The 21,422-nt window shown below is 38.3% G+C and overlaps 1 protein-coding gene and 1 long non-coding RNA gene across 2 annotated transcripts in view; one reads left to right on the top strand and one right to left on the bottom strand.

The window, feature by feature from the left end:
- Positions 1-21,422, bottom strand: part of Dscam3 (Down syndrome cell adhesion molecule 3) — a 1,308,845-nt gene that overhangs the window by 61,831 nt on the left and 1,225,592 nt on the right. The window contains exons 21-25 of the mRNA XM_068229415.1: positions 20,908-21,012; positions 12,142-12,280; positions 8,712-8,858; positions 4,186-4,350; positions 1,819-1,958 (exon numbers count right to left, since the gene is read on the bottom strand). Coding sequence (XP_068085516.1) covers positions 1,819-1,958; positions 4,186-4,350; positions 8,712-8,858; positions 12,142-12,280; positions 20,908-21,012 — 696 coding nt within the window. The remainder of the gene's footprint in view (positions 1-1,818; positions 1,959-4,185; positions 4,351-8,711; positions 8,859-12,141; positions 12,281-20,907; positions 21,013-21,422) is intronic.
- Positions 1-21,422, top strand: part of LOC137502374 (uncharacterized) — a 288,122-nt gene that overhangs the window by 155,342 nt on the left and 111,358 nt on the right. The window lies entirely within an intron of this gene.

The following is a 21,422-nucleotide window of genomic DNA, read 5'->3' as shown; positions in this document are numbered from 1 at the left end:
TTACCCTTCAAATACCAAGGATAGGGAGGAATACAAGGCTGAATATTGTAATAATAGCGACCTTTATAAGAAGCTGATCGAGTCCAATCTTCTTGCCACTGACCATAAGCATAATGTTTAAGAATTGGATAAAAATCGGGTAGAGGAACTGCAAGTTTAAGTAGGGATTTGCCATCACGAACAGCTCGCTTAGCGAATAAATCTGCCTGTTCATTCCCATAGATACCTATATGACTAGGGACCCAGACAAAAGTGAGAACCACCCCAGATTGATGCAAAGTATAAATGAGACTTTTAACATGATACAAATACCAGTTAAAAGAAAGATGAGATGACTTGAGCGACTGAACCGCACTGAGGGAATCCGTATAAATAGCTGCGTTAGGTATAGAATGATGCTTAATGTACATGAGAGCTTGACGAATAGCAAAAATTTCCGCAGTGTAGATAGAAAAGTCACTGGGTAAACGATAGAGTTCAGCAACATTGGTATTGACAATATAGAACGCTGCTCCAACGCCAGAAGAGTTTTTTGAGCCGTCTGTATATATGTGGACGCCAGAATCACTTGGAGCAAAACGTAGCTTCTTAAAAGGAGGGCCAGTCAACGAAGAACCAGGAAGAGAGAGGAAAAAGAAGATGTAGGGGAGATAATGATAGAAGGAACAAAAAATAAACAATCAAAATTTACTGAATAAACGGGGGAAGAAGCAGTGTGTAAGATAGTGTTTTTATAGGAAAGAAGAAATTGATATGCATACAACAAAGCAGGCATCTTACGACGGCGGGCCTGTGAAAGAAGAGAATATTCATCTAATAACTGCAATTTAGGAAGCAATGGGTGTTGAGCCAGAGCAAATCTTTTAAGTAAATATTTAGATGTGATCATTTTACGGCGAATGGGAAGAGGGAGTTCACCGGTCTCGACAAGGAGAGCATTAGTAGGGGTAGACAACAATGCTCCAACACAAGTTCTATGGAACGGTGGAGTGGAAATTTTGACTGATGGGTTCGATTCGATTCCACAAGTCGAGAGTGAGCATCTGCTGTCCGTGTTGTCATAGCGTGACGTCATATGGCCGTGGCAGGCCCGCACATGTTCCGTGACACCAGACACACACCGCGAGCGCGCAAACGGTCTAACACAGGGTGCAACTTGCGCGGAGACTGGAGGGTTCTAACCACGGGCTGCTTTGGGCGGACGTTTTCTATCTCAAGGGGCTCTAAAATCTGAACTGTTTAAGCGGGAAATATATTTACAACAGAACACTTTAAACGGGAAAAATATACATATATCTTAATGCAACTGATCAAGGGACCAAGAATATCACACTTCTTAGGCGGGAAAACTTCTTATGCGGGAACTTCTTAACCGAGTTTCACTGTATGAAGATAAAGTTGGAAGGGAGTCTGCCCACCTGGGTAACAGCACTTAATGCAGATCATTGATGACTGACTGATAACTGTAGAGAAGAACACTAACTTCCTCATGGTGATTGAGGTGAATCTCAAAACTTTTGGTAGGGTCTTTTTTAACGTAGCTCCTTTTTTACATTCCCCCCCCCCCCATCCCTGGTTATTCTTTGGTCTTCCATTGTATTATTATGTGAATTTTTCTATCTCTATGTCATTGTTTTTTGAAATATGTAAAATACGGGGTTTTAGTTGCATTAGGCTTGTACAGTTTATTTTATTTATATATCTGTCCTTTGCAAATATATAGTACATAAGAAAATTAATATGGATCACTGTAATTCAGCACTATGCTGTTTCTGATTCTGAATGAATGAATAAATAAATAAAAATTTTTAAAAATACCTTTCCAATACGATTTCCTTCGTTGACATACACTGTATACTGAACTATGTGACCGTTGGGATGTTCTGGTGGTAGCCACGATACTAGAATGGAGTCAGACGTGAGAGCCAAAGCCTTGATTCCTGCAGGTGGACCTGGAACTAAAGGAAGATTTATATTAACATTCCAAGTTCCAGCCTAATTCTCACTGCTTGGGTCAAAAAAAACTGAAGCTTAAACATAACTTTTATGAGCATATATAAAACAAATTACAACTAAAAGGAAATACAATTTAAGAGTCAAAATCAATATTAATATATTAAAAAAACTTCTGAATAATAATAATAATAATAATAATAATAATAATAATAATAATAATAATAATAATAATAATAATAATAATAATAATAATAACACATCCATTATCAAAAGGCTAAGCCTTGTCGCTGCAGCCACATCCCACTATCTTCAGCAGTCCAATAATAATAATAATAATAATAACACTGAATATATACAGAGTCTGGCAAAAGAATCTGATGGTTTTCTAAATATAAAAAGGTATGTACGTAACTGTACGTTCATAATTATTTGTTCATTGAAAAGAAACAATTTTGTCATTTAATAATGGCCAGGAAGAAATGTCTTGAAACAACAATTAAGTTTTGAAAATAATACCCTCCAAATTATGTCCATTGTTTCTCATGCACTCTTCGAGCCTGCTCCTGAAGTTTCCCATAGTGCGTTGTACCATATCTTCCAGTATCTATAAAGAAACTATTATAGTTTTATTTTGAGTCCACCTTGTTAATATACCATATAATGATAGAAAATTATTAATTTAACACAAATGTTTTGGGAAAATCATCCAATCCCTTCATCAGTGAGGTCAGTTCAAGGGATAAAACATAATAATACTTTGTTTTTTCTTACAATATAAAGAAGTAAATTTTAATGACAAATTACTTCCTTGAGATAATTTGTTGTGCGGGGTTTGGCCTCGTAAAATTTCCGTTTAAGGTAGCCCCAAAGAAAATACCGTATTTACGCGAATAATCCCCGCACCCTAACTTTAGGTAGGCTTATTTTGAAAAAATAAATGCCAACTTTGATGCAAAAAACTGCATCCCAATTTCGTGCCTCAAATTTTTTAAAAAAATGTGCGGGTATTATTCACGTAAATACGGGTATTTACGCAAATAATCCCCGCCACCAAATAATCCCGCACCCTAAATTTAGGAAGGCTGATTTTGAAAAAAATGCCAACATTGGCGCAAATAAAACCCGCACCCCAATTTCGTGCCCTAATTTTTTTAAAAAAATGTGCGGGTATTATTCGCGTAAATACGGTAATCAAACGCACTGAGATCGGGTCAAAGAGCAGGCCACAGAACATCACTTCAGTGGGAAATGACACGTCCAGGGACCATATGGCTTAAAAATGCCAATGAAGCCCTAGATGCACGTGCTTGTCGCACCATCTTGCTGAACCAAAGTTGACCTGTATCAATATGGTGTCTGTAGTTCTGGTGCCAGAAGTTGCGGCTGGGAACTTGGCCATATTGACCCACATTGAAACGTTGGCGGAATCTTCACTGCATAACACAGTCAGCTGTCTTAAGAAATGTCTCCACAGCAAATGCCCAATGCGTAGCATTCCACAGTTACATCGTAAACAAATTGGTATGGAGTGTGCAGTGCATCCCCTTCTGCTGCATCTGTATGCGCCTTTCCTTACTGAAGCTATATCCAGTCTAAAAATGCCAGATCTTTTTGCTGGAGCCTGTACATACTGTACAATCATAGATATGCTAGTCTTGTACTCATACGTGAAGACCTGCAAGAACTGAAGATTATGATACAAGAGCTACAGTCTGATCCAGCAACAACTGGTTTGGAAATGAATACTGGAAAAGTCAAAATCTTAAGTCTAGAAAATGAACATGTTAGAACTGGAAACCAAACTGTTGGCCAAACTAGAAGAGAACAACCAAACTGAAAAAATTCCTCGCATAATAGGGTCAGGCAGCATTGAGGAAGGCTGGACTTATTTTGACCAACTGGGGTAAACTAGTAAGCTTAAAGAACTCCCATGGTATACAGTTCTACAGTAGAACAACTTATGGCCTAGAAACTGCATCTCTAATAAAGACAAATATTCTCACCAAGCGAACAAGCAATCAACCAAACCATTATGTTATCATGCCCCTTATACCATCATCAATACACTCCTGAAGTTTGTAATCGTATAATTTACCTTCTTTGATTATTCTGCTCCTCAGTCTGAGAAATGATGCAGGATAAAATATGTGGGTAAATACAATACTGCGAAGGATATATTGAGAAAATAAAAACTCTCTCCTTATGCTGCTGAGTTTCCTTAAGACTTACCATCCTGTTCAGTTGTACAGTACACGGGCTCACTCAACACACCATCTCCAACACTTGTGTATGCCAACAGACGGATAGAGTAGTTGGTGAACTTGAGAAGGCCATGCAGGTAGGTCTCAAGACTGGACGTCCGTTTTACTTCACTCCCAGCCACAAACATGGCAGCTAACAAATTAAGAGAACAATAACAGTTGTTAATATATGACTATTGGACAGGGATGAAATTAAGGTTTGATTTAACAACACACAAAATGAAACAAGGAACCATAATACATAGGAAAACATTTTCATTTAATTTCAGATGTTATGTCTGAAAGTTGTGTTTGATCAAAGGAAACTCTTCATATTCTCTCTATTAACAAGACAGCCAGGTTGAGTGGCTCAGACGACTGAGGCACTGGCCTTCTGACCCCAAATTGGCAGGTTCGATCCTGGCTCAGTCCGGTGGTATTTGAAGGTGCTCAAATACGTCAGCCTCGTGTCTGTAGATTTAGTGGCACATAAAAGAACTCCTGATGGACAAAATTCCGGCACCTCCATGTCTCCAAAAACTGTGAAAGTAGTTAGTGGGACGTAAAGCAAATAACATTTTAATTATTATTATTATTATTATTATTATTATTATTATTAAAAGGTAATATTGAAAAGCATGACTTCTACCCAATAAGAGAGAAGGGAAGTATGAAAGTGATGTGTTCACGTAATATCTGTCTTGTATCTCCTATATCAGACTTGGCTAACATATTAACCATAGCGTTATATTTTGTTGATTACAAACATTTTTTTAATAAGAAATACAGTAAAACCTCATTAACATGTTTCTGCAGGAGACAACAGAAAGGAACATAAGGAACATCTTAAACAAGAAAACGTACTACTGAATATACAAATAAAACTATCCAATAGGGGCTATGGAAACATAGGATAAGATTTTTTCTGAGATGAGGGCAATGAAGGACAATGATAAAATAATAGAGTTCCAAGAAAACATCAAAACAGTAATATCAAAGACAGATGAAAGAACAGTTGGAGAGGAATGGAAGGACCTGAAAGAAAATCTAGTAATGATAACTGAGAAGATATGTGGACAAACCAGTGGCACAAGAAGATGGAAGGAGACTCCATGGTGGAATGACAGAACAAGAACTGCTGTCCTGAACAAGAACAACATGTTCAGAAAATACTTCAAGGACTGGACTGATCATAATAAGGAACTATACAGGGTTGCTAAAAAACAAGCAAACAAAAGTTGTTACAGAAGAAGGTTGATACAAAATTTCAAGGGTTTCCAGGAGAAGGAAAAGAGTAAAGGTAATAACATCTGGACACGAGAGGAGGAAACAGCAAAGTGAAAAGATGAAGAAGTATTGGAAGTCAAGAAAAGAATGAGATAAGTGGTTTAACAAATGGAGTGATGAATTGAAAGAGGATGTTAATGGTAATAAGAAAATGTTATATGGGATGATGAAAAATAGAAAAAGAGATAAAGAACGCTCCAAATACCTAAGAGATGATAATGAAAATCTAATCACTGTTTTTTTTTTTCAAAATGGCACCCGGTAATGACGACGTAGTGTTTTATTCTCCGAGTAAATTAACCGTAAAATGTGACGAAAAATGCGGAAAATGTCGAAGATTAGTGAAAAATGGAATGTTGTGTGATTCATGTGATTGATGGTGGCATTATAAGTGCGGAAATTGCCCTAGAGACGTAAAAACTTATGAAAATGTTGACTGGATTTGTGAGCAGTGTGTTCGGAATGTTGTTGTTGGGGATGGCGTTGACGAAGCACCGAAAACAGTCGATGAGGAATATAAAAGTGCATTAGAAATTATAAACATTCTAAAAAAGGACAATGAGACTCTTAAAGTTGAAAATCAAGAATTAAAAGAAAGACTGCGATCGCTAGAATTTGGGACTGACCATTCTTCGAGTGATATACCGGTACAAGTAACAAACTCGAGCACGTGGTGTCAAGTAGTTCGTGGATGGCCGGCTAAGAAGAAATCTACAACTGAATTTCCGGAAATAAACATCAGAAATAGGTTTTCTGCCCTAAATAATTTCAAATCATCGCGATCCGCTGCCGTTGCCGAGTTTAAAATTTAGGCCTAGAATTCAGATTCAAGACCCAGTTAGGCCTAAATCAGCGAAGGTAGCTGTGTTTGGTGATAGCCAAGGAAGGGGAATTGCGGGAGTGATTAACAACGAGAATATAGCAGCAACCGGAGAAATATATCCAGGAGCTTCTATCAGCAGTGTTCTGGAAAACGTAGAAGCAGCAACTAGGCTTCTACTAATATTTGCTTTTAGAAAGAGTGTGATCTGCAATAATACTTGGATATTTTTATTGGCCCCTATAAGCCCCAGTGGAAAAGGTTTTCATATTTGTTCTTTTGTGTTTTTCACACCTTTTATTACTTTCCTCTCATCTTCAGAAATGGTAGATATGGTTTTCACTGTGCCCACGCATACATAACGTAAAATGCCCTACATACATATCCCACGTCGTTCCATCTTAAGCGATGGGTCAGCGAATGAGGCTTCTCCACCAGTTGCGGTCTCTGAACTTCTCTCCTTCTTCGATGCTTTCCAAAGTATGTCCTCGCTGTGAAGTTCAGGAATTCGAGGCCTCCCGTAATCACGCAACTGTGGCGACGGCTCTTACCCAAGTTGGAAATCAAATTCCCTTCACAAGGGATGACAAATAACATTTTCAGGGCTAGGAAAAATGTGATCATACTAAGCGGTAATAGCGAAAATTCATGATGTAAGAAGTGAGGTATTTTTATATAGATTTAATGACTAAAACACTAACGAGGTTTCACTGTATTAAAATTCCCAAAAATCCAGTCCTTAATAAATTTAAATGCTGGTCTGTTCATCTGTCTGTCGCCTGTATTTATTATTATTATTATTATTATTATTCGATTTTGGTCATTTAAGGACCACTGAAAGTAACCTTGTGCATTAATCTTAATCTTAATCCTGAAAGTTGTTCTGTCTTGTATTACAACGTCCGCTATTCCAATCTCTGTCATATTTATTGTCATCATCTTACTTGCATCAATTGAGTGAACATCCGCTGAAGGCTAAGCCATAGGTCATACTTGACACAAACTTTGTAAGATAACTACTGTTCAAACTGTGTAGACTTTCATCAGCTAAGACTGTGAAGATAATATTTTATCTCTGGATGTCAACATAATAGTTCATAGACTCAATTAAAAAAAAAGAAAAATGTTAAGTGTATATGTATCTGTGTTTTTACCATAGGCTGATGATTCTTTGATTATCTGTCAATTCCTAAAATAGTTACGTCACACTTCGGACGTAAGCTTAACAAGAGTACTTTAGAATCGAGAAATTCTAGTAGTTAAGAATGAATAAACCACGTTTCTTTTTGCTAGTGGCTTTACGTTGCACCAATACAGATAGATCTAACGGCAACGATGGGTTAGGAAAGACCTAGGAGTTGGAAGGAAGCGGCCGTGGCCTTAATTAAGGTGCAGCCCCAGAATTTGCTGGTGTGAAAATGGGAAACCAAGGAAAACCATCTTCAGGGCTGCCGACAGTGGAATTCAAATCCAATAACTCCTGGATGCAAGCTCACAGCTGCGTGCCCCTAACCACACGGACAACTCGCCTGGTAAACCGCATTTTAAAGCATTCATTTTAAGCAAATAAGTGTATATTCCTACTATATAAACTGCCAATTTTAGTTGTAATGGCTGAGGATTGAAACTGCAATTTATTTTGAAGGAAACAGGGTGACGTTTCACATGATGAGAAATTTCTTACTTACAAGAGCATTAAAGATTTAAATACATATGAAAACAAACAGCATTCACACCACAAACCACGGAACAAGGAATACTTAAATTTTATTAGCATCACGGGTCCATACTCAGTCCAACTGCTGAGCTGTAACATGGTCATCTCCTTCCTCTTTGATTTCCGAGTCTATTTGTTCATCAGGAGCGTTACACACTACTACTAACTTCACCGAAAAAATTACATTCCTGATCATCATTACTTTCTAAAAGGGGTTATATATTGGTAACTTTCAGTCATTTACTGGCAGCCATATTGTTTATAAGCAAATCTCAAACTCTAGAGAGAGCCCACTTCAAACTAATATTACCAAACACACTGTAGATATATATTAGTAAAGAGCATATAACATTTGAAAGGAAGAGTCCCTACACAAATCACAAATGCAATCCACTCTGCCATCTCTTGAGGAAAAGTTGAATTACGTAGTAAAGTGAGACAATGGAACAGTTCCGTGGTCCGGCAAGACGAAACACGGAACGGTTCCGTGGCTTGGGACCAATGATTCAAAACTGGCACCAAGATGTATTTAATGTAAATATAACTCGTATCAAATATTAATTTATATTGAATCGGTAGACCTTTCTTCAATTTTTATATTTGTGAATGATTGTTAATACCGATCATAATGAAATTCATATCTTACGATATGAAATAATGTAGTGATGATGGGAACAATAACTCAACTCACTTCTGTCTGTTAACACCGGTCGATACACTACTTTGTACCCCTGTAGAACACCACCGTGACGTGCGGCTGGAGGTGGCGTCCAGCTCACTTTAACACTCTGAGAAGAGAGAGGAGAACAGCTCACATTCTGAGGGGACGCTTCTGGAACTGGAACAGAACAAAGATGGTATTATTTGAAGTGGCGACTGACAGGGAAACTTTCTAACACTGAATTACTAGAAGGAAATCTCAATAATGGAACTCAACAGTCAACTTTAATGGTTCCCAGGAAAACGTTAACACCAAGAAGAACCTATCAGAGGAAAGTAGGGAGGTTGCTGGACAAAGAATATTACAATAGTGGGAAACAAGAAGTCCCACTATTAAGTAAACCCATTCACATTAGGTGACTAGGCAGGCCTGCCATTTCTTTCATGGCCTCCTACTTGGATGACAAGTCTTGTCTGCTAAGCACAGGCTGTTACATTTCTGCGTGTAGTTTGGCTATTCTTGCAAGTACCTTGGATATTGCCATTAATGCTTTCATGGCCTGTACTTATAGACATGATGCTGTATAGACTTTTGTGCTTATGCCGTGTCAAGAAAATAAGGTGAAATTCTTAACGTTTCACAGAAAACTGTGCTCTGCGTCCTCAGAAGAAATCTCGACTGACCACGAGAAAGGTTTCTTAAACAATGACCCTTTGAAATTTTAAACGTTATACTAAAAGTGGAAATGGTACATTCAATCACCACCAGATGGCCCGCAGGACGTGGCACAATGCTAGCGTTCGAAGCTGAAGACGACCGAACCCTCACAATCAGACTAAGCGGTTCGCATAACGTGTTTTGCGTAACATATGATATAGACAGGTGTAAGATATAGACACAAGCCTGTTATTTCGTCTTGGTGCTTTTTCCAAATTCGTACGTTCCTCGTCACCAGATGTTTCATTCCAGGCTTGTATCTATATCTTGATACAGCATAAGCCCAAAAGTCTATACAGCATCAAGTACCTTGGATGTTTAACATTCTATAAATACCCTTGTGTTGTTAAGGATGAGGGTACAGAGCCTGTACCATTCTCGTAGATTCTGTATCCAAGATATTCTCCTTCTTCCCCTGCTTCTCCTTCCTTTAATCTTGCCTTACAAGATAAGATGAAGGAATCTGCACTTATTTTGAATATGGTCAATGTATTCTAGTTTCTTAGTTTTGATGTTGTACATGGCATCTAGCTCTTTGTTCAGGTGCTGGAGGACTTCAGCGTTATGTATTGTATTCTATCAACCCATGATATTCTGAGCAGGCATTAGTAGACCCACATCTCAAAAGATTGGTATTTTTCTGGTGTTCTCTGGTAGGATCCAGCCCTCAACACCACAAAGTGAGATAGAGAATACATAACACCAAAGTAAATAGAGACTGAAATTAATATTTAAGTCGCTGGTTTAGACAATTTTGCTCATTTTCTTGAATACCGTCCTTGCTTGTTTAATTCAGGATCTGATTTCAATGGCACTGTTCCAGCTGTGATAAAGTATGCAGCGAGATACTTAAAGCATTGGACTTGCACCAGTAATGCGCTAGCTATTGTCAAGTTAACAGGGCGAATGACACGTTTGCTTACGACTATTACTTGCGTCTCTTTTGTGTTTAAACACAGACCTGTTGCAGCACTGTGTTGAAGCACACAGTTTAGTAATGTCTGTAGATCTTCAGCACTTGTTGCAAGCAGAACAGTATCATCCACATACTGCAGATTATTTATTGTAATCCCATTAAAAAAAAAAAGACCTCCTGTAAGAAAATATTCTTTCACAGTAGATACTGAAGTGAAGTTCAGATAGAACAAACTTCTTGCTTTAGTTCAACCTCAAATGATGCAGTCCAATTCTAATACAGGTTGACAATAATTCAGATGTACAGGATGTTCCGAAAGTCCCATTACTCCCCTCCCCCCACTTTGGAGACATCCGTGCAAAGTGTCTTTCAACAGCATGCATATGATGAGAGAAGGGTGTACAAGTAAATATGGCAGGTAACCACCATTCACTCTAGGCTATCTGTGTGCACGCCATCATTTTCATGGTGCAGTAGTTGCAGTTGTAGTTGCGTGCAAACACAAGTTGGCAGGACAAGTTGGTTCAAAATAACTAGTGGGCTGAGGCAGGGAAGTGTTCTATCACCAATCCTGTTTACCATAGTAATGGATAACATCATGAGAACAGCAAAAGCAGAATATGGAGGAAGAGAAATGAACATGCTGTTATTTGCAGATGATATTGTGATTTGGGGAGAAGACGACAGGAAGGTTCAAGAACAGTTGGATGTGGTGAATGGGAAAATAGAAGAATGTGTGTTGAAACTAAGTGTAGAGAAGAGTAAAACCATTGTTATGACTAGAAGGGAGAAAGAAGGGAAAGGTCAGATTAGACTTGCAGACAAGCCCCTGGAAGTAGTGGAAACGTTTAAATACCTGGGGAGTGAATTAATGGAGAATACTCGACTGGATGCTGAAATTAGTAAGAGGATTCAAGCTGGAAGCTGTTTCTATCATAGTGTAAGAAACATGTTATGGGACAAAGATGTGCCAATGGAAGCAAAGGAAACTATGTACAAGATGTATTACATACCCATAACTACTTATGGGGCAGAAACTTGGACAATGACAAAGAAGGATGAGAGTCGAACACAGGCAGCCGAAATGAAGTTCTTGAGGAGTATGTTACAGAAGAGTAGAAGAGACAAAATAAGGAATGAGAAAATCCGGGAAGAAATTGGAGTAGAAAAAATGAATGATAGAATTGAGAAGAGCTGACTAAGATGGTTTGGGCACGTAAAGCGAATGAGTGATGAAAGAATGCCAAAAAAAGTGATGGAAATGCAAATGCAAGGAAGGAGAGGCCGTGGTCGACCACGATTGAGATGGACGGACACAATCCAACGCAGTATTATAGGAAGAAACCTGGACTGGGACACAGTGTTCGAGGAGGAGTGGTGGAAAGACCGAAGAAAATGGAGAGAAACCATATTTGCCCCTACCCGGCTACAGCTGGATAAAGGGAAATGATGATGATGATGATTATTATTCGCCTCCAGGAGTAATGTGAAATTCTCTGCAGCACCGCTGGCGTGATGGAAGCAAATGTATTCCAAACAGTCTTTGAGGTCCTCGGTTGTCTGATAACGATTATGGGCGACTTTCTGTTTGAAGTGTCCCCATAACACATTATCACAGGATGTCGGTTCGGATCGGAACTTCAGGGTGGCCATTTGAGAGGTAATATAGGTATGAACTGAACTTTCCACGAAAGAATATGTACCGGCATATTTTTTCTTAAAAATTTAATAAGCCAGTGGTTTAAAACTTTACAGTATCTAAAGATATCTATTTAAAATGAATTATACCTGTTATTCTGGGTCTAAATGGGAAGTCATCTGACTTACCTCCTTCCTGTGTGGTAGCAGTTACAGGGTTTGATTTAGGACCCAGACCAACACTGTTGAATGTCCTCACCGTCACATCATAGCGAGTGAACTTGCGTAGCTCTGTGAGTCGCAGTTCGTTGATGGCAAGACCTCGTACCTAAAAGATTATTAAAACCATTAAGAATTACAGCGACATTTCCTTGAAGCATAGCCAAGCGTTCTCATTTTATTTTCATGGGGCACGAATTGCTGGGAAGTGAGGTACAGCATGAATTTAATTGGACTAAAAATCCATTTAGAATCATCTCTGAATGTAAATGAGAACAATTTGTCGATCTCGCTAGCGATTCTTCACTAAAATAACTTCAGCAACTGTCTTTATCAGCACTCTGGATGCATACTGGCAAGTTATTTCCACCTTTCAGCCTAAAAGTATACAAGATTAGAATTACTTTTTCAACAGCTTATTTTATGTAAGACAAGTTTTTCTACTTTGGCAGCAATCAAGTCACAGCATAGTTCAAATTAATTACTGTATTGCAAAAGGATTTCAGATTTGCCATTTCTGATACTGCACTACATTTTGTTTGACTTTGTTCTAAAAAAACAGGCCTAACCATTATGCTGAACTTCAACATTTAAATACTTAGTTTTCTTTACAGTTACATGCTAATTGAAGATGACCCATTGAGCAGAAAGGGATCTAAAGCTGGATTCTTCATTTTCGAGATTTTTGTGGTTCTAAATTTGGTAAAGATACTGAGCATTTAAAAAAAGAGTTCATAGGTGTAATAGTTCAGAAGATTTTAATTATTGACTGTTGCTATTAAGAAACCTGTATTTTGGAAAAAAAAAAAAAAATACAATTAGAGTTTTCACTAATTTTCTTACGAATAATACAAAGTTTTCAAACATCAAGTGGTGAAGACTGACTGTTGCATAACTTTCTGTAGTTTGTTACGAAGACCCATAGCTAGCCCAAGAATTCAAAACAGAAATGGAATTTTTACATCCTAGATACCTTTATTCAGCTCTGTTGTAACATTTCCATTCCTGATTTTAGGTAACTTTCTGTCAACAGGTCACAAATCAAGTTTAATTTGATTGCATTTATATTGGTGAACTACAATTGTTAAAACTAATTTTTTAAAATCATAGGCCTAATATTGTGAAAAAATTGAGTAAAAATGTAACATCAATAAAAATACAAAATGAATAATTAAAACTTGGAACTATGACTCCTATTTTGATAAAGAAATTAGACTGGGATGATGAGATCTTCTATAGAGAGATCCTTCTCCGACCAACACTTCGCTTTCTTGGTATCTTCTCTTACAATAGTTGATACCTGCTTGTTTCTCGTAATGTGACAGAGGTATCTGAGGTTCGTTATTTTTACAATGGTCACTACTTCTTTGTCCTTCACTGCAGAATTTTGTTGTTTATCACATGATCTGTAAATCCTCTTATACAGCCATATCTCGAAAGCCTCCAACTTGTTGTTTATTGCTACTGTCAACATCTACGTTTCAATGCCGTAAGAAAGAACACATAACTGCGATGAAGACTCACTTTTTGTGTTTATATCGCAGCTTTGGAAAAAGTTACTCATTTAAAATTGAAGATAGCCCTGGCTTTCACAGTGCAAGATTTTATCTCTTCAGAGCTATTCCAGCTTGTCATTTACATTGGTGCTGAGGTATAAGTATTTGTGACAAGTTCCATGGGTTTCTTATCTGTCAGAAGTAGGGCCCGGATATTTTAAAATTGCATATGTGCATATGCTAATGCATATATGAACGTTAGTGCATATACAGATATATTTTTCTCTTTTCTGGATGAAATGAGAAATCTAACGAATTCTATGTTGTACAGCACTTGGCAATGCGAGAAGCCTTCCCTGATCAAGGAAAGGTCTTTCAGTGTCGCAATACAAGTAGGTAGATGGATAATGACCTATTTCACAACAGCTATTTCCTCCTTTCCGAAATTCCTTTCTCCTTACAGCAGCCTCCCAAGGTTTGCCTAAACAAGTGCGTTCATCTGTTAACTTCCTGTTCGTCTATTACAGTGTTTTACCAGTTTAACCTGTAAAAATGCCTAAAGATAAGAACTCTAGGTCTTTTTAATTAAACAGTGGATATCAGGCAATAGCGACTGTACAAGTGACGGTGATGTAACGTACTGTCAAGTGTGCGACAAATGTGTAAAATGTGATTAAAATTTCAAATTGAACAGCATTCGAAAATAACTTCACATCTTAGATTAAAAGAACAGAGTAAGAACACTCAACAGCTACTTTTAACTGCCTAGCTGCAGGATGCTACAAAGTAGATTTAGAAGTAGTTAAGTAGTAAGTAGTTAGTGTCTAGCTATAAATAGTCTGTGAGTGTTTATTTTATTGGAACATTGTAACTGGGCGAAAGCCTGTTATGTTCAGTTCAATAAATTCAAATACTTTTAACTGATGTGAAAACATGGTGTGAAATTAGTATATTTTCCACTGATACAGTATTTGTAAAGCTTTTGTATGCAGCAGAATGAATAATCCACATCTACGCTCGTTTCTTGGAAAGTACTGTGCTAATCAAAGGATACCAGATGAATCTACTCGTAGGAAGAACTATTAGCTTTCACTGCATGCTTCTGTCATTGATTCCATTCGATCTGTCATAGGAGGGAACTGTGTCTGGATATCGGTAGATGAAACAACCGATTCTTTTAGTCGATACACTGTGAACTTCAGTGGGTAAATTGTGTCTGGAAGAACCCGGCAAACCTCACTTAATTTTGTGCAAAGTGCTAGGAAAAACCAGCCACACTCTAGTTGCAACATTTGTTAACGATTCCCTGCAACTTCTGTGGCCTAGTGAATTGGAGAGTGATTGTTACAAAGTGTGCCGTTTATTCACAGATGCAGCTTTGTATACTGTATGTTGAAAGCCGATCTGTCTCTTTGAGTATTTTTCCAAATCTCATCCATGTCATTTGTTTGGTGCATGGATTGCATCATATTACAGAAGATATATATACCCTTTTTCCATCTGTCAATAAAGTAATTTCAATTGGGGAAAAAACTGTTCCTAAAAGCACCGGCTCATGTACAGTTGTACAAAACTCATCTGCCTCAGGTTTTGTCATCCACCGTAACCTGTTCTCACAAGCTGGGGAACTTGGTTACCTGCAGTATGGTTCTACCAGGAGAACTATAATCAAGTGAAACAGGTAGTTAAAAGAATTGATAATAGTCATACTGCGTGTGTTTGTGAAACAAAGTGCGCATTTGAATCTGGAACTGTATATAAAGATATCAGTTTCATCCATGTGCAATATTTGTCACTTTTGAAGGTGGTTAAGGGCCTAGAAACTCGTGGTGAACCCTTACACGAATCCCTTCAGTTAATTCAAAACACCATTAGTTCTTTAAATGGTGACCCTGGTGAAACTGGAGAAAACGTTAAAAGGAAATTCAGTGCAGTGTTGGACTCAAACCCAGAACTGAAGAAGATTCAATCCATAAGCAACTACATAAGTGGAATAATGCAGTCCTTGCCAGAAGAATGTATCGAACAGTCAGTGCCAATGTACAAGTATTGCCCAGTTACGTCCGTTGACGTAGAACGATCATTTTGAGCATATAAATTAATTCTGTCCGACAACAGAAAGTCATTGACCACTGAAAACATTGAAAAACTGTTGATAACCTACTGCCATTCATCATTTTGCAAGGAAGGAAACATGTTTGTCTATTTAACACTGAGTTAAAATTAAATAATGCATTTGGTAAGAGTATTTTGTTTTATTTTTAGTGCATATTTTCCTGCATATGCATCCGTGCCCTAGTCATAAACCACAGGTTTTGTGAATAAGATAAACATTTCCCATCAAAAGTTCATCATCACGTTAAAATTTTGATGTTGTATCAGCAACAGTTTCCAGCATAGCACATTCATCATGGAGGCATCTCTCTGGTACCTTTTCCATCATTAGGTGCAACGCCCATTTGCCGCCTGATTATATCTTTGCAGATGTGTCTATCAACACACATAGATCTCCATGATGTGGATTTATGCTGTGCATTCTAGATTGCAGGCCAACACTGTGATCTATACAGTGTGACCAGGTGGACCACAGTGCGATATATCATGGATTTAAGATGAAATGGCATGTGCAGCTCACAGAGAAAACCAGTAACTTCTTTACACTGACACTTCATAATTTAGATCGCTATTACTCTGGAAACAGGATCACAGTATTTGAAAGAGGAGGATTTTATAAGATCCTCAATGAGATTACAGTAGTTTTCATGTACTTTATCTCCTTGGTGTTGAGATGAAGGCCATAGTGACCAAGAAGGTGTTGCAGGACTGCATTTGGTGTTGTAGATGAAATCTGCTAGTACTTGCGAGTAGAATGTCATCATCAATCAATCAATCAATCAATCAATACTGATCTGCATTTAGGGCAGTCCCCCAGGTGGCAGATTCCCTATCTGTTGCTTTCCTAGCCTTTTCCGAAATGATTTCAAAGAAATTGGAAATTTATTGAACATCTCCCTTGGTAAGTTATTCCAATCCCTAACTCCCCTTCCTATAAATGAATATTTGCCCCAGTTTGTCCTCTTGAATTCCAACTTTATCTTCATATCGTGATCTTTCCTACTTTTATAAACGCCATTCAAACCTATTCGTCTACTAATGTCATTCCACGCCATCTCTCCGCTGACAGCTCGGAACATACCACTTAGTCGAGCAGCTGTTCTTCTTTCTCTCAATTCTTCCCAACCCAAACATTGCAACATTTTTGTAACGCTACTCTTTTGTCGGAAATCACCCAGAACAAATCGAGCTGCTTTTCTTTGGATTTTTTCCAGTTCTTGAATCAGGTAATCCTGGTGAGGGTCCCATACACTGGAACCATACTCTAGTTGGGGTCTTACCAGAGACTTATATGCACTCTCCTTTACATCCTTACTACAACCCCTAAACACCCTCATAACCATGTGTAGAGATCGGTACCCTTTATTTACAATCCCATTTATGTGATTACCCCAGTGAAGATCTTTCCTTATATTAACACCTAGATACTTACAATGATCCCCAAAAGGAACTTTCACCCCATCAACGCAGTAATTAAAACTGAGAGGACTTTTCCTATTTGTGAAACTCACAACCTGACTTTTAGCCCCATTTATCAACATACCATTGCCTGCCGTCCATCTCACAACATTTTCGAGGTCACGTTGCAGTTGCTCACAATCTTGTAACTTATTTATCACTCTATAGAGAATAACATCATCCGCAAAAAGCCTTACCTCCGATTCCACTCCTTTACTCATATCATTGATATATATAAGAAAACATAAAGGTCCGATAACACTGCCCTGAGGAACTCCCCTCTCAACTATTACAGGGTCAGACAAAGCTTCACCTACTCTAACTCTCTGAGATCTATTTTCTAGAAATATAGCAACCCATTCAGTCACTCTTTTGTCTAGTCCAATTGCACTCATTTTTGCCAGTAGTCTCCCATGATCCACCCTATCAAATGCTTTAGACATGTCAATCGCGATACAGTCCATTTGACCTCCAGAATCCAAGATATCTGCTATATCTTGCTGGAATCCTACAAGTTGAGCTTCAGTGGAATAACCTTTCCTAAAACCGAATTGCCTTCTATCGAACCAGTTATTAATTTCACAAACATGTCTAATATAATCAGAAAGAATGCCTTCCCAAAGCTTACATACAATGCATGTCAAACTTACTGGCCTGTAATTTTCAGCTTTATGTCTATCACCCTTTCCTTTATACACAGGGGCTACTATAGCAACTCTCCATTCATCTGGTATAGCTCCTTCGACCAAACAATAATCAAATAAGTACTTCAGATATGGTACTACATTCCAACCCATTGTCTTTAGTATATCCCCAGAAATCTGATCAATTCCAGCCGCTTTTTTAGTTTTCAACTTTTGTATCTTATTGTAAATGTCATTGTTATCATATGTAAATTGTATTACTTCTTTGGCCTTAGTCTCTTCCTCTATCTCGACATTATCCTTGTAACCAACAATCTTTACATACTGCTGACTGAATACTTCTGCCTTTTGAAGATCCTCACATACACACTCCCCTTGTTCATTAATTATTCCTGGAATGTCCTTCTTGGAACCTGTTTCTGCCTTAAAATACCTATACATACCCTTCCATTTTTCACTAAAATTTGTATGACTGCCAATTATGCTTGCCATCATGTTATCCTTAGCTGCCTTCTTTGCTAGATTCAATTTTTTAGTAAGTTCCTTCAATTTCTCCTTACTTCCACAGCCATTTCTAACTCTATTTCTTTCCAGTCTGCACCTCCTTCTTAGTCTCTTTATTTCTCTATTATAATAAGGTGGGTCTTTACCATTCCTTACCACCCTTAAAGGTACAAACCTGTTTTCGCATTCCTTAACAATTTCTTTAAACCCATCCCAGAGTCTGTTTACATTTTTATTTACCATTTTCCACCGATCATAGTTACTTTTTAGAAACTGCCTCATACCTGCTTTATCAGCCATATGGTACTGCCTAACAGTCCTACTTTTAAGACCTTCCTTTCTATCGCATTTATTTTTAACTACCACAAAAACAGCTTCATGATCACTAATACCATCTATTACTTCAGTTTCCCTATAGAGCTCATTTGGTTTTATCAGTACCACATCCAGGATATTTTTCCCTCTGGTTGGTTCCATCACTTTCTGAATCAGCTGTCCTTCCCATATTAATTTATTTGCCATTTGTTGGTCATGCTTCCTGTCGTTCGCATTTCCTTCCCAATTTACATCTGGCAAATTCAGATCTCCCGCTACAATCACATTTCTTTCCATGTCGTTTCCAACATAGCTGACTATCCTATCAAATAATTCCGAATCCGCATCAGTGCTACCCTTTCCCGATCTGTACACTCCAAATATATCAAGTTGCCTATTATCTTTAGAAATGAGCCTTACACCTAGAATTTCATGTGTCTCATCTTTAACTTTTTCGTAGCTTACAAATTCTTCTTTCACCAGAATGAAAACTCCCCCTCCCACCTTTCCTATCCTATCTCTACGATACACACTCCAGTGCCGTGAGAAAATTTCTGCATTCATTATATCATTTCTCAGCCATGATTCAACTCCTATTACAATATCTGGTAAATATATATCTATTAAATTACTTAATTCTATTCCTTTCTTTACAATACTTCTACAGTTCAGCACTAACAATTTTATGTCATCCTTACTTGATTCCCAGTTCCCTGTTCCCTTATCACCGCTCCCTAGGCCATCCCGTTTCCCTGAATGTACCTCCCTATTACCCTTCCAAACAAATTTCCTAACTTATACGTACCACTGCGGTTTAAATGAAGGCCATCCGAGCGCAGATCCCTATCTCCTACCCACCCATTAGGATCTAGAAATTTCACTCCCAGTTTCCCACATACCCACTCCATAGTCTCATTTAAATCCCCAATCACCCTCCAGTCAGTATCCCTCCTAAACAGTATTCCACTAATAACAATCTCCGCTTTCTTAAACTTCACCCGTGCTGCATTTACCAGATCCCACACATCTCCAACTATGTTGGTACTTATATCAGCTTGCCTTACGTTGTTGGTACCAACGTGAAACACTACCACCTTCTCCTTCCCCTCCTCCCTCTCTTCTATTTTCCTCAACATCTGCCTCAACCTAATTCCTGGATAACATTCTACCCTGGTTCCCTTTCCTCCACACACTTTCCCCACGTGTCTAACGATGGAATCCCCCATGACCAGAGCCTCAACCCTACCCACCTCATTTGATCCCCTCCCCTCCTGGTCAGCCCTATCTTTCCTGATAGCTGCAGAAGCTACTTCCTCCTTCCTTTTCTCCTTCCCATGACCCTGTTCCACCTGTCTTGAATAGAAGGATCCATGGAAGCTTGTTCAGTACATCATGCATGATCATACCCATAACAATGAACAATTGCAACTACAGGTAGAATATACAATCTGTTGAAGCATCAATCTGAAATCCTTCTTTTCTTATATAATTATTATGGAGATCCGAGGAATAAGAGGTATCTGAAACTGAGATTATGTAAGTCTGTAATAATTTTAACCCCTTGGCGCTGACCTCCATACGTTATACAGACCTCCTTTTCTTCACATGCTGCTGACCTCTAAGCATGGTATAGACCCCTGTAGGCCTAAATTCATTTTGTTCTAGCTTGTAAAGTTTTAAAGTTGTTGAGATGGAAATGGCATATCTTTGAAGGTGAAGATCTCTGCCTTCCTTGTATGTATGAATCAGCCAAAATCGGTCTTTCTCTTTTCTTTCTAAAGGGTTTGAAATAGTCCGATCACTTTCCGCTTGAAATTATGAAAATCCACAGCCTGTTTTCAGTCATTCGACCGGGTCAGGGATGGAATGAATGAAGTCCCCACTTTGTGGTGAGAATAGGAATTGTGCCGGCTGCCGACGCCTGTCGCACTCCTCTGGGGCAATAATTAATGACTGACAGATGAAATGGAAATAATATTGGAGTGTGTTGCTGGAATGTAAGATAGACAGGGAAAACTGGGGTACCCGGAGAAAAACCTGTCCCGCCTGCGCTTTGACCAGTAAAAATCTGACATGGAGTGACCGGGATTTGAACCACGGAACCCAGCGGTGAGAGGCCGACGCGCTGTCGCCTGAGCCATGGAGGCTACCCAGTTTTAGTGAATATGACAAAAAAAAAAGTAAGAATAAAAGCATATACTTACAGTATGAGAACTGCTCTGATTGGCATCCCCAGGTGCAGCACCATACACATTCCAGTCGACTGTGTAACCCAAGATGTCTCCATTCCACGTTTCAGGTAATGGGGGCTAGACAATACATACAAATAATTAGTATGCCTCTTGTCTGATCTGTGCATTGCTACATACATTCATTAAACCATATGTACACAGTATGAGAGGGCATCTGGTAGATTACGTTTTAAATACCCTGCAAACTTACTGCTTCCATGCCACAAATAAAATTACTGTATTGGCCTGAATATAAGACTACCCTGAATTTTTGGCATGCATTTACAAGAAAATTAACTAATGAATGTAATTACAACCCTAGTTTTATTATATTACATTGATAGTGACCAATTTATTGTCATAATCTGCTGGTATGCATTGTGGAATAGTAATGTCACCATAAATTATCCGCTCTCCTTTGCATAAATGAAGCGGCAAAGATTCTTTCCTTTCAACAAAATTTGCTGTGACTGCAATAGTAACCAAAA

This window comes from Anabrus simplex, chromosome 10 (assembly GCF_040414725.1).
Source record: "Anabrus simplex isolate iqAnaSimp1 chromosome 10, ASM4041472v1, whole genome shotgun sequence".
Lineage (NCBI taxonomy): Eukaryota > Metazoa > Arthropoda > Insecta > Orthoptera > Tettigoniidae > Anabrus > Anabrus simplex.
Note: the sequence above shows the minus strand (reverse complement) of the source record. Positions and strands in the feature narration are given on the sequence as shown.